Source organism: Bufo bufo, chromosome 7 (genome assembly GCF_905171765.1).
Source record: "Bufo bufo chromosome 7, aBufBuf1.1, whole genome shotgun sequence".
Classification (NCBI taxonomy): Eukaryota; Metazoa; Chordata; class Amphibia; order Anura; family Bufonidae; genus Bufo; species Bufo bufo.
In genome coordinates, this window is record NC_053395.1 from 54509174 (window position 1) to 54523937 (window position 14764).

Genomic DNA, 14764 nt, shown 5'->3' on the forward strand with positions numbered 1-14764 from the left:
GACAGCTATATACATATGATACAGTACACGCAGGACAGCTATATACATATGATACAGTACACACAGGACAGCTATATACATATGATACAGTACACACAGGACAGCTATATACATATGATACAGTACACACAGGACAGCTATGTACATATGATACAGTACACACAGGACAGCTATATACATATGGTACAGTACACACAGGACAGCTATATACATATGATACAGTACACACAGGACAGCTATGTACATATGATACAGTACACACAGGACAGCTATATACATATGATACAGTACACACAGGACAGCTATATACATATGATACAGTACACACAGGACAGCTATATACATATGGTACAGTACACACAGGACAGCTATATACATATGATACAGTACACACAGGACAGCTATATACATATGAAACAGTACACACAGGACAGCTATATACATATGATACAGTACACACAGGACAGCTATATACATATGATACAGTACACACAGGACAGCTATATACATATGGTACAGTACACACAGGACAGCTATATACATATGGTACAGTACACACAGGACAGCTATATACATATGGTACAGTACACACAGGACAGCTATATACATATGATACAGTACACACAGGACAGCTATATACATATTGTACAGTACACACAGGACAGCTATATACATATGATACAGTACACACAGGACAGCTATATACATATGATACAGTACACACAGGACAGCTATATACATATGGTACAATACACACAGGACAGCTATATACATATGATACAGTACACACAGGACAGCTATATACATATTGTACAGTACACACAGGACAGCTATATACATATGATACAGTACACACAGGACAGCTATATACATATGATACAGTACACACAGGACAGCTATATACATATGGTACAGTACACACAGGACAGCTATATACATATGATACAGTACACACAGGACAGCTATATACATATTGTACAGTACACACAGGACAGCTATATACATATGATACAGTACACACAGGACAGCTATATACATATGATACAGTACACACAGGACAGCTATACACACTCCTCAGTCCAATGTGCATACTTCACTGTTCTCTCACAAGTTGGGACTTTCCCTCCCCGCTCCTTCTGCTCCTCCATTGGTTCTCACAACCCTTCCTTGTCTCTGATTGGCTGTCCGGGCTGTGATTTCTCTTCTTGCACACTTCCTTGTTGTAAATTCCCAGTCTTGACAGAAAGTTTGTGGAGGCTGAAGAGGATACAAGGAGACATTATACTGTATGGGGGCCACAAGGAGACATTATACTGTGTGGGGGCCACAAGGAGACATTATACTGTATGGAGGATACAAGGAGACATTATACTGTGTGGGGGCCACAAGGAGACAATATACTGTATGGAGGATACAAGGAGACATTATACTGTGTGGGGGCCACAAGGAGACATTATACCGTATGGGGGCCACAAGGAGACATTATACTGTGTGGGGGCATTATACTGTGTGGGGGCCACAAGGAGACATTATACTGTATGGGGGCCACAAGGAGACATTATACTGTATGGAGGATACAAGGTGACATTATACTGTATGGGGGCCACAAGAGACATTATACTGTATGGGGGCCACAAGAGACATTATACTGTATGGAGGATACAAGGAGACATTATACTGTGTGGGGGCCACAAGGAGACATTATACTGTATGGAGGATACAAGGAGACATTATACTGTGTGGGGGCCACAAGGAGACATTATACCGTATGGGGGCCACAAGGAGACATTATACTGTGTGGGGGCATTATACTGTGTGGGGGCCACAAGGAGACATTATACTGTATGGGGGCCACAAGGAGACATTATACTGTATGGAGGATACAAGGTGACATTATACTGTATGGGGGCCACAAGGAGACGTTATACTGTATGGGGGCCACAAGGAGACATTATACTGTATAGGGGCCATAAGGAGACATTATACTGTATGGGGGCCACAAGGAGACATTTTACTGTATAGGGGCCACAAGGAGACATTTTACTGTATGGGGGGCACAAGGAGATATTATACTGTGTGAGGGCCACATGGAGACATTATACTGTATGGGGGCCACAAGGAGACATTATACTGTATGGAGGATACAAGGAGACATTATACTGTATGGAGGATACAAGGAGACATTGTACTGTATGGAGGATACAAGGAGACATTATACCGTATGGGGGCCACAAGGAGACATTTTACTGTATGGAGGATACAAGGAGACATTATACCGTATGGGGGCCACAAGGAGACATTTTACTGTATAGGGGCCACAAGGAGACATTATACCGTATGGGGGCCACAAGGAGACATTATACTGTATGGAGGATACAAGGAGACATTATACCGTATGGGGGCCACAAGGAGACATTTTACTGTATAGGGGCCACAAGGAGACATTATACCGTATGGGGGCCACAAGGAGACATACTGTGTGGGGGCATTATACTGTGTGGGGGCCACAAGGAGACATTATACTGTATGGGGGCCACAAGGAGACATTATACTGTATGGAGGATACAAGATGACATTATACTGTATGGGGGCCACAAAGAGACATTATACTGTATAGGGGCCACAAGGAGACATTTTACTGTGTAGGGGCCACAAGGAGACATTATACTGTGTGGGGGCAACAAGGAGACATTATACTGTGTGGGGGCCACAAGGAGACATTATACTGTATGGAGGATACAAGGAGACATTATACTGTGTGGGGGCCACAAGAAGACATTTTACTGTATAGGGGCCACAATGAGACATTTTACTGTGTGAGGGCCACAAGGAGACATTGTACTGTGTAGGGGCCACAAGGAGACATTATACTGTGTGGGGGCCACAAGGAGACATTATACTGTATGGGGGCCACAAGGAGACATTGTACTGTGTGAGGGCCACAAGGAGACATTGTACTGTGTAGGGGCCACAAGGAGACATATTGTGTGGGGGCCACAAGGAGACATTATACTGTATGGGGGCCACAAGGAGACATTGTACTGTGTGAGGGCCACAAGGAGACATTGTACTGTGTAGGGGCCACAAGGAGACATTATACTGTGTGGGGGCCACAAGGAGACATTATACTGTATGGGGGCCACAAGGAGACATTATACTGTGTGGGGGCCACAAGGAGACATTGTACTGTGTAGGGGCCACAAGGAGACATTATACTGTGTGGGGGCCACAAGGAGACATTATACTGTATGGGGGCCACAAGGAGACATTATACTGTATGGAGGATACAAGATGACATTATACTGTATGGGGGCCACAAAGAGACATTATACTGTATAGGGGCCACAAGGAGACATTTTACTGTGTAGGGGCCACAAGGAGACATTATACTGTGTGGGGGCCACAAGGAGACATTATACTGTGTGGGGGCCACAAGGAGACATTATACTGTATGGAGGATACAAGGAGACATTATACTGTGTGGGGGCCACAAGAAGACATTTTACTGTATAGGGGCCACAATGAGACATTTTACTGTGTGAGGGCCACAAGGAGACATTGTACTGTGTAGGGGCCACAAGGAGACATTATACTGTGTGGGGGCCACAAGGAGACATTATACTGTATGGGGGCCACAAGGAGACATTGTACTGTGTGAGGGCCACAAGGAGACATTGTACTGTGTAGGGGCCACAAGGAGACATATTGTGTGGGGGCCACAAGGAGACATTATACTGTATGGGGGCCACAAGGAGACATTGTACTGTGTGAGGGCCACAAGGAGACATTGTACTGTGTAGGGGCCACAAGGAGACATTATACTGTGTGGGGGCCACAAGGAGACATTATACTGTGTGGGGGCCACAAGGAGACATTGTACTGTGTAGGGGCCACAAGGAGACATTATACTGTGTGGGGGCCACAAGGAGACATTATACTGTATGGGGGCCACAAGGAGACATTATACTGTATGGAGGATACAAGATGACATTATACTGTATGGGGGCCACAAAGAGACATTATACTGTATAGGGGCCACAAGGAGACATTTTACTGTGTAGGGGCCACAAGGAGACATTATACTGTGTGGGGGCCACAAGGAGACATTATACTGTGTGGGGGCCACAAGGAGACATTATACTGTATGGAGGATACAAGGAGACATTATACTGTGTGGGGGCCACAAGGAGACATTATACTGTATGGGGGCCACAAGGAGACATTATACTGTGTGGGGGCCACAAGGAGACAATATACTGTATGGAGGATACAAGGAGACATTATACTGTGTGGGGGCCACAAGGAGACATTATACTGTATGGAGGATACAAGCAGACATTATACTGTGTGGGGGCCACAAGGAGACCTTATACTGTATGGGGGCCACAAGGAGACATTATACTGTATGGGGGCCACAAGGAGACATTATACTGTGTGGGGGCCACAAGGAGACATTGAGCTGTGTAGGGGCCACAAGGAGACATTATACTGTGTGGGGGCCACAAGGAGACATTATACTGTATGGGGGCCACAAGGAGACATTATACTGTGTGGGGGCCACAAGGAGACATTATACTGTATGGGGGCCACAAGGAGACATTGTACTGTGTGGGGGCCACAAGGAGACATTGTACTGTGTGGGGGCCACAAGGAGACATTGTACTGTGTGGGGCTTCTACTGATGGGACTCCTGACAGGTATATTCCCCATCTCCTTCTATTGGGTAGAGATGAAGAGCCCTGGGCAGGGGCTGCTGATGGGCCTCAGCGGATCTAGGCAGGAGGAGAGGAGCACTATCTTTCCCCTCCTCGGACAGCGGCAGGACCAGGAGAACTCCCCGAGATCTGCATGGCCTCCCTCACTTGCTGCTGGGTGGCCATTTCCTGACTTTGGTGGCAGGGTTAGGGTGAAATAGGAGCGAGGAGGATGCGGCGCTGCGGGGACAGAACATGTGGCCCCTGTGCTGACAGATACCTGGCTCCAGACTCCGAGGTCCCCAGTGCTCCCAGCGCTGTCCTCCCAGGCTCAGTGGGAGTTGTGTGGACTCCAGGATGCGATGCTGCAGCAGGTCCTGGGCTTGGAGTCACTTTGGGGGATGGGGTCTTGGGGAAATACTATGTAATGTATGCAGGCCATGGACGTATTAGGAGTGGTCCGCACACTGCGACCGCTCCTATGATGTCATTAAATACCGCGGTTATTAGGAAACGGTATCGCCATTTCTTATACAGCGGTATACCGCAGACACCGGTATAGCGCTCTACCCTAGTGTAACGTGAAAACTTGTGGAAAAGTTCAAGGGGTATGAATACTGGGGTATGAATACTGGGGTATGAATACTGGGGTATGAATACTTGCACTGTAGATAGATCATAGAGATATATGATAGAGAGACTGACGGATAATGTATAGAAAAATACACAGATATGAGAGAGATGATAGATAGGAGTTAGATGTCGCCTCTCTCGCAGCACAGTTGTCACCAGCATCTGACAGAATGCCTCAGCCTCTGGACAGTGACGTCATCCACCCTGTCCCTGACGTTCCTGCTTTCAGGTGACAGCTGGAGTACGGCGGCTGACAGGGGCCATACTTCCTGCATTCGCCCGTCCTGCGTGCTGATGTGCTCCCAGTAGTAGGCGCTGTGAACACGCATTAGTGCTGCTTGGTAACGTCAGCGCTGCCAGCGTGGAGACCCGGGGCAGAGCGGAGCAGGAAAGGGAAGGCGGAAGTGCTGACAGGAGGACACTGCTCTGAGGAGGAGGAATACGGCGACCTAGGCGGAGAGGAGAAGCCGACATGGAGAGACACGGAGCCTTCCCTCAGGTGTGTGTACATGTGTGTGCTGTGTGTGTGTACATGTGTGTGCTGTGTGTGTACATGTGTGTGCTGTGTGTGTGTGCGGCTGACATTGACAGACCCCGGTGGTCACTGCTGCCGAATCTGAAGCCATTTCTCAGTCGTGTGGAATATTAGTGACAGTCGTGACATGTTGTGACATCGGGATGAGTCAGGAGAATCCCCATTCCCTGTCTGAGCCGGTGTTGTCAGCTTGATACCAGTCTGCAATCACAGACTACAGGCTGCCATAAAACAGCAGCCTGGATTCTGCTCAGGAGGCTGTGGGTTCTTCCATCTGTAAAACTAACCAGCAAGGTGGGCATCTAAGGGGGCGTCTGACCACACCGGCATCTTGGGGAGCTTGACACGTAAAGTGGGTGTCCGGGTCAGAAAACCGTGGCTGCTTCTATTCTCAGAACAGCGACACCACACAACCAATTGGATTTATCAAAACTGAAGTAAAGTAGAACTGGCTTAGTTGCCCATAGCAACCAATCAGATTCCTCCTTTTATTTTCCAAAGGAGCTGTTAAAGGGCTTCTACCACCAGAAATACTGTTATGTAGCTGACTGATATAGCGATGCGCCAATGTCAGCACTACATAACAGTATGTTTCTAACGTTAGTCCCTGCAGCCGTTTTGGTAAAATAAGTACTTTTATTATATGCTAATGAGCCTCTAGGTGCTATGTGGGCGTAAAATCAGCACCTAGAGGCTCCGTCCACTCACCCATTATCCCGCCCAGGTCCCCTGTTCTGCCCGCCCAGCTCCTCTTGATTAATGCCACTGTTCCCTGCATCGTTGGCGAAATCCCGCGCCTGCGCCGTTCACTTCTGTCTTCGGCGCAGGCGCAGTGAGTGAAGGCCGCTCTCCTGATGCCGGCTTCCTCACTGTGACGTAATCAGCGCAGGCGCAGTGAGGAATCTGGCACCAGGAGCGCTTCATTCACTCACTGCGCCTTCGCCGAAGACAGAAGTGAATGGCGCAGGCGCGGGATTTTGTCAACGATGCGGTGGACCGTGCCATCAATCAAGAGGAGCGGGGCGGGCAGAACACTGGACCTGGGCGGGATAATGGGTGAGTGGACGGAGCCTCTAGGTGCTGATTTTACGCCCACATAGCACCTAGAGGCTCATTGGCATATAATAAAAGTGCTTTTTTTTACCAAAACGGGTGCAGGGACTAATGTTAGAAACATACTGTTATGTAGTGCTGACATTAGCGCATCGCTATATCAGTCAGCTACATAACGGTATTTCTGGTGGTAGAAGCCCTTTAAAAATGAAAGGTGGGATCTGATTGGTTGCTATGGGCAACTAAGCCAGTTCTACTTTAGGCTACTTTCACACTGGCTTTTTGGTTTCCGTTTGTGAGATCCATTCAAGGATCTCACAAGCGGTCCAAAACGGATCAGTTTTGCCCTTAAAGGGAACCTGTCACCGGGATTTTGTGTATAGAGCTGAGGACATGGGCTGCTAGATGGCCGCTAGCACATCCGCAATACCCAGTCCCCATAGCTCTGTGTGCTTTTATTGTGTCAAAAAACCGATTTGATACATATGCAAATTAACCTGAGATGAGTCCTGTCCCTGACTCATCTCAGGTTCATTTGCATATGTATCACATTTTTGACACAATAAAAGCACACAGAGCTATGGGGACTGGGTATTGCGGATGTGCTAGCGGCTATCTAGCAACCTATGCCCTCAGCTCTATACACAAAATCCCGGTGACAGGTTCCCTTTAATGCATTCTGAATGGATAAGGATCCGCTCAGGATGCATCAGTTTGCCTCCGTTCCGTCTCCATTCCGCTTTGGAGGCCGACACCAAAACGCTGCTTGCAGTGTTTTGGTGTCCGTCTGATGAAACTGAGCCAAACGGATCCGTCCTGACACACAATGAAAGTCAATGGGGACGGATCCGTTTTCACTGACACAATATGGCACAATAGAAAACGGATCCATCCCCCATTGACTTTCAATGGTGTACAAGACGGATCCGTCATGGCTATAGAAGACATAATACAACCGGATCGGTTCTGAACAGATGCATGCGGTCGTATTATCTGAACGGATGTGTTTGTGTAGATCCATGACGGATCCGCACCAAACGCGAGTGTTAAAGTAGCCTAACACCAGTTTTGAAAAAATCTCCCCCATAATCTTCAAATAAAAGTATTCCATGATGAAACAGAATCTGCCTCCACCCCCACACAGAACCAGGAGCACACAACTGATCAGGACAAAGCAGCAGCGTAAGAACCGGTAAACAGAACCCAAAAAGGGGGAATATGAGTCAAAGAAATGAAACGATATAGACCACAGCAGCACCGAAGAACCCCAGCGCCGTTTCCTCCATCCCCCCTGCGGTGTCGCTATTCTTGGCTTTTTTTTAGTTGCATGTATACGACGCCATGTAGTATTGAGCCTTGCGTGTATAGGTATTCCAAGAACAGCGCCACACCTGTCCAGAGGTTGTATGTGGTATTGCAGCCCAGTGCCCTTCACTTTAATGGAGCTTAGCTGCAATATTAGGCAGGACCCATGGACGGTGTGGCGCTGTTTCTGGAAGAAAGCCTCCCTGCTTTTTGGACGACTCGTTTAAAGGGGTTGTCCAGTATTTGTGTAATGAATGTCTTATCCTAAGTCATCATTGTCTGCTCGGTGGGGGTCCGAGACCTGACACCCCCTCTGATCAGCTGTTTGCAGAGGCCGTCGCTCTCCAGTTAGCACTGCAGCTGCCTCACAGGTCACCATGCACATGCCGTACATTGTACAGCGCCTGCGCTTGGTATTGCAGCTCTGCCCCATTCACTTGAATAGGACCAAGCTGCGCCTACAGCGCTCCAGACTAAAAATAATAAACAGGAGCCTTTGGCTCCTAAACTGAAAAGTTTAGGAGCCAAATTGAATATATATAATTATAATAAATAAAAAAAAGACTTGGAGAAGATGAGACGCAGGTCACAGTAATGAGCCAGCACTACATATTAGGGGTGTCACCATAACAACATTTTGATTCGGTTTCGATACCATAAAAAAAGTATTGCAATACTTGATACCATTCGATACCATTTTATGGAACGTCCGGCCCATAATAAAACAGTCCTATCCTATTTTTTGGGGGGACAAGGTGACACGGTTATTTTTTTTTCTTTTACGACATTCACCACATAGGAGATATATATTATTTTAATAGTTTAGACTTTTCGGACGTGGCGATCTGTAATATGTTTATAAATAAAATTGGGAAAGGGGGCGATTTATACTTAATATTTTGGTGTTTGTGATTCTTTAAACTTTTTATTTTTTTTACTTTACACTTTTTATTTACTAACTTAGGGGGTACAACCCTGGTCCTATTCCCTCTACTAGAGCTCTATTAGGATAAATAGGACCTCACACTCCCTGCTGCCTGTATACCGCCACGACCAACTTCACCCGCACCTACTGTGTCCTTCTCCCGTCCCATGTAGATTGTAAGCCCTCACGGGCAGGGCCCTCTCTCCTTCTGTACCAGTTTGTAACTCGTCTTGTTTATGATTAGTGCAATTGTATTATGTATGTACCCCCCTTATCATATGTACAGCGCTATGGAATGAATGGCGCTTTAATAATAATAATAGTACACACAGCAGCAGGGAGCGTACCATGGCAGTCATGTATGGCTTCAGTAGCGTCCTGGCTGCCATGGTAACCGATCGGGGCTCCGATCACAACTGCCACTGAGGAGGAGGGGAGGGGACCCTGTGGCCACTGCCACCAATGACTTTAATACTTGGGGGGGGTGTCATACTGCGCTACCTTTAATATTGGGATTTTAGGGGGGGGGAGCACTGCGCCACCAATGATGTTAACTCACCCATTAAGTCAAATAAGTGAAGCGGGTACTGGCTGCAGAATCACATAGCCGGCACCCGACATCTATGAGCGATAGCTGCGACCCGCATTGGTGGCGTAGTGGCCACAGCCCCTCCATTCCTCTTCTCCTCTGTCTTTTCATTGATGGAAGCAGCACAGGGGGAGGGAGAGACTGCTTCCTTCTCCCCTGTGCTGCTGAGCGAACGCCTGCGCTGGGGCAAGGAATTATCTGCTCCCATTCCCCGCAGCAATATTCAGCTACAGCCCGGCAGACCTGTCGCAAATGACGACAAGGCTAAAAAGTCTTGTCGCCATCTTCAAATTTAAAGGCGCATTGGGGACCATTTTGGTCGCCATCTGGAGCGCTGGCCTAGGCCATGTGATTTCTCTTGATTTAGTGTTGATAGGGTTAATGACCACTTCCCTTTTCTTAGCTGTTGCTCAGTGGTCATCACTTCTACCCTTTATAATCTCACCCCACCCTTCTGACTATGCGGTTGATAGCTTCATTTGGGTTTGGCTGAGCTGGTGTGGGATCCTCTCTGGTGTTCCTGCTCGTCCGTCACTACAGAAGTTAGGGTACTTTCACACTAGCGTTTTTCTTTTCCGGCATTGAGTTCTGTCCTAGGGGCTCTATACCGGAAAAGAACTGATCAGTTTTATCCTAATGCATTCAGAATGGAGAGCAATCCGTACAGGATGCATCAGGATGTCTTCAGTTCAGTCTTTTTGACTGATCAGGCTTTTCAGAAAACCGTAGCATGTTGTATTTTTTACCTCCGGCCAAAAATCCTGAACACTTTGACTGAACGCCGGATCCGACCTTTTTCCCATTGACTTGCATTAACGCCGGATCCGGCGCCGTGTGTTCCGTCAAACCGGATCCGGCTTTTGCATGTTCAACCCGAATAATGTGAAAAAAGTCCATAAATGGCGGATCCGTTTTTTCCAATGCATTTTTTCATTGTGATCAAAATCCTGATCCGGATTCAAATGTAATGCGTTTTCACACGTTTTTCCGGCTCCGGCGGGCAGTTCCGGTGACGGAATTGAACGCCGGATTTAAACAACGCTAGTGTGAAAGTAGCCTAATCCATTCAGGATGTCTTCAGTTCAGTCTTTTTGACTGATCAGGACAAAGATAAAACCGCAGCATGCTACGGTTTTATCTCCAGACCAAAAAACTGAACACTTGCATTTTTTCCCATAGGAATGTATAAGTGCCGGATCCGGTATTCAAAATACCGGAATGCCGGATCCATCCTTCCGGTCCGCATGACACCGGAAAGATGGATCCGGCATTTCAATGCATTTGTAAGACGGATCAGGATCCTGATCAGTCTTAAAAATGCCATCAGTTGGCATACGTTTTGCCGAATCCGGCAGGCAGTTCCATCGACAGAAATGTTCGCCGGATCACTATGCCGCAAGTGTGAATGTAGCCTTAAAGGGGTTCTGCAGTTTGTTTAAACTGATGATCTATCTTCTGGATAGATCATCAGCATCTGATCGGCGGGGTCCGACACCCGGGACCCCCGCCGATCAGCTGTTTGAGAAGGCAGCGGCGCTCCAGGAACGCTGTGGCCTTCTCACTGTTTACCACTGGCCCACTGACGTCACGACTAGTATCAACTGGTCTGGGCGCGGCTAAGCTCCATTCAAGTGAACAGAGCTTAGCTGCGCCCAGGCCAGTTGATACTAGTATTGATGTCACTGGGCCTGCAGTAAACAGTGAGAAGGCCGCGGCGCTCCTGGAGCGCCGCTGCCTTCTCAAACAGCTGACGGACCCCCGCCAATCAGATGCTGATGATCTATCCAGAGGACAGATCATCAGTTTAAACAAACTGCAGAACCCCTTTAAGTGTCATGTTTGTTTGTATTTGTTATATTCCCTGTTGTTGTATCTGGGCCTGAGACAGAGACTTCCATTCGTCCATCTGGAGAGAAATGGGTTGTCTCTGGTCCTATACCTATTCCAGGGCCTTATAGGTAAATCAGGGCCTAGGTATCCTGTTTATGAATATTCCTACCTTCGAGGTCTATTCATATTGATAGATAGTAAGGGCCTGGATTAGGCTGGGTTCACACTTGAGCGTATTTGATATGCGCGTTTAACGCGCGTTTTTGTCCATAGTCAACGCGCGTATTACGCGCGTTTGTGTGATTGACAGAAGTGTCCTATGGCCGCAAACGCGCGACAAAACGCCCCAAAGAAGCTCAAGAACTTTTTTTGAGCGTAGGGCGTTTTACAGCGCGTCTGAACGCGCTGTAAAACGCTCAAGTGTGAACCCAGCCTTAGGGTTGTCTAGGAGGTGACCTGTTTCTTCCCTAGTTTCCAGGCCCAGTTACTGATCCCCTTCCCTCCTGTGTTCAGTGTGGAGTTTCCCCCCACACTGATCGTGACATTATCTACCGCCATTTTGTTCAGGTCAGTGCAGCTATGGATCCGATGTCTGTACTGGTTGAACAGCTGCAGGGACTGTCTTTGGAGGTAGCTGACCTCCGCGCGACAATCTTACGAATTCAGAGACCACAGGCGGCAGGTTTAGATGGTGGGTACCAGGCCTGCCCTGCACCTAAGGTTGCCCTTCTGGACTGATTTTCTGGGGGTAGTGACAATTCCATTTGGTTCAGGGAATTGTGTATATTATACTTTAAGCTGCGTCCATACTCTTCTGGGGATGAGTGGGTATGATCATTTCTTTGCTTAAGGCCTCATGCACACGACCGTTGTTTTATTCCGTGTCCGTTGCGCCATTTTTTGTGATTTTCTGCGGACCCATTGATTTTCAATGGGTCCGTTGAAAACTCGGCTAATGCACCGTTTGCCGTCCGTGATCCGTGGTTCCAGTCCGTCAAAAAAATATAACCTCTCCTATTATTTTCACGGAAAACGGTTTGCGGACCCATTCAAGTCAATGGGACTGCTAAAAAACGCGGAGGCACACAAGATCCGCGTCCGCACGCCCGTTTTTTTCCTATCATTTGCATGGCAAACCTGTCTTAGACTTTTTTTTACATTCCTTTATGTCTGGTGGTCCTCCAAAAATAAAGGAAGACACACTGAAATGGAAATGGATCAAAGAACAGAACCCCGTTTTGCGGACCGATAAAAACAACTGTCGTGTGCATGAGGCCTAAGGATGATGCACAGTCTTAGGCTTTTTCTCTGCCGACCGGATCACCGTCCCTCCAGTCGGTAGATTCATTTTTTTAGAGCCTTGGGTCTTATTTATGATGACCCGGATCGGATCTCTTAGGCTGAGACCAAGTTGCGTGGTTTACAGCAGGGCGAACACTCCGCGGAAATCTATTGCTCTGAATTTAGAAGATGGGCTACGGATACAGAGTGGAATGATCCTGCTCTCCATAGCCAGTTCTGTCAGGGTCTATCTGAGAGGCTGCAGGACGCGTTGGCCTTTCATGAAAAACCTGAGTCATTGGAAGCAGCCATGTCCCTTGCTGCACGTCTGGATAGACGCTTGAGGGGGAGATCTAAGGGTCCTCACCCTCAGGACGTACTGTCCAATAAGGGTACTGCTTCCTTTGACACTTATGGTAAAGAGACATATGTGGTTACGCCTTGTGAGGAGCCTATGCAGTTGGGGGGAGCTACTCCTGGGACTGCTGGTAAGAGCTCTGGTCATATGAATGGAGTTTGTTTCTGTTGTGGAAAGAAGGGACATTTAGTGAATATTTGTCTGTACATTCGGTGTCATGGTGTAAACAAAAAAAAACAAAAAACGCTTAATCCCCAAATTACTATTGGTGGTGTGGGTGGGGAGCAAGAAAACGTACTTTTGTCATTTACTGGTAGTACCCGATTTCTCCTGTCTTCCGAGGTGGCGCTAGAGTCCAAAACTGTGGAAATCAAGGTATTTATCGACAGTGGGGCTGGTTTGTTTGCATTCATGGGTTGACTACTAGTGCACTAGAGAAAAGCATTTCTGTCTTTGCAATTGATTCTGCACCTCTTACCCAAAAATGCCTGTCGCAGGTGGTAAATGACATTCATTTAGGAGTGGGTGATTTCCATCAGGAATCTATCTCCTGTTATGTGTTGGAGGGTCTGCCTGCTCCGTTGGGTTTGGGCTTACCATGGTTAAGCAAACATAACCCTACCATCGACTGGCAAGCGAGACAGATTCTCGATTGGAGTGATTTTTGCATGGACAACTGTCTTAATGCGTCTTTCTCTGTGGTCACCACTAAAGCTGTACGATTGTTCATTTCCAAATTTTCTGATGTGTTTTCTGAGAGTGGTAACCAGGAGTTACCCCCGCATCGGGAGTATGATTGTCCCGTCAATCTTATTCCTGGAGCTAAACTGCCTAAATCTCGGTTGTATAATCTTTCGGAGCCCGAAAGAAAGTCTATGTGAGAGTATATCACCGAGAGCTTGGCGAAGGGTCATATCAGACCATCCAAATCCCCAGTGGCTGCTGGGTTGTTCTTTGAAAAAAAAAAAAAAAAAGATGGTACCCTTAGACCATGTTTGGACTTCCGTGAGCTCAACTGTATTTCCGTCCGTGATCCTTACCCCCTTCCTATTGATTCCGGATTTGTTTAGTCAGATTGTCGGTGCCAAGGTGTCCTCTAAATTGGATCTGAGGGGGGCTTATAATCTGGTAAGGATCAGGGAGGGGGATGAGTGGAAGACCGTATTTAACACCCCTGAGGGTCATTTTGAAAACCTGGTCATGCCCTTTGGGTTAAACAACGCTCCAGCGGTTTTTCAACACTTGGGGGGTTTGTTGTTGTATATCTGGATGACATACTAATTTATTCTCCAGATATGGAGACTCATAAGGATCATGTGAGACAGGTGTTACAGATCCTAAGAGAGAATAAATTGTATGCGGAGATGGAAAAATGTGTTTTTGCTGTTCAGGAAGTGCAATTTCTGGGTTGCCTGCTCTCACCCTCACGTTTTCGTATGGATCCCGAGAAAGTCAGTGCGGTGTTGGACTGGGATCGACCCGAAAATCTGAAAGCGCTTTATCCGTTTTTTGGGATTTACCAACTACTACCATAAATTCATCTTGAACTATTCAACTGTGG

At 47.3% G+C, this 14764-nt stretch overlaps 1 protein-coding gene across 1 annotated transcript in view; it reads left to right on the plus strand.

The window, feature by feature from the left end:
* Positions 1 to 5688: 5688 nt before the first annotated feature.
* Positions 5689 to 14764, plus strand: part of PDXDC1 (pyridoxal dependent decarboxylase domain containing 1) — a 69248-nt gene continuing 60172 nt past the window's right edge. Inside the window, exon 1 of the mRNA XM_040441644.1 lies at positions 5689 to 5826. Within this exon, the coding sequence (XP_040297578.1) occupies positions 5800 to 5826 (27 nt within the window). The 5' untranslated portion in view covers positions 5689 to 5799. The remainder of the gene's footprint in view (positions 5827 to 14764) is intronic.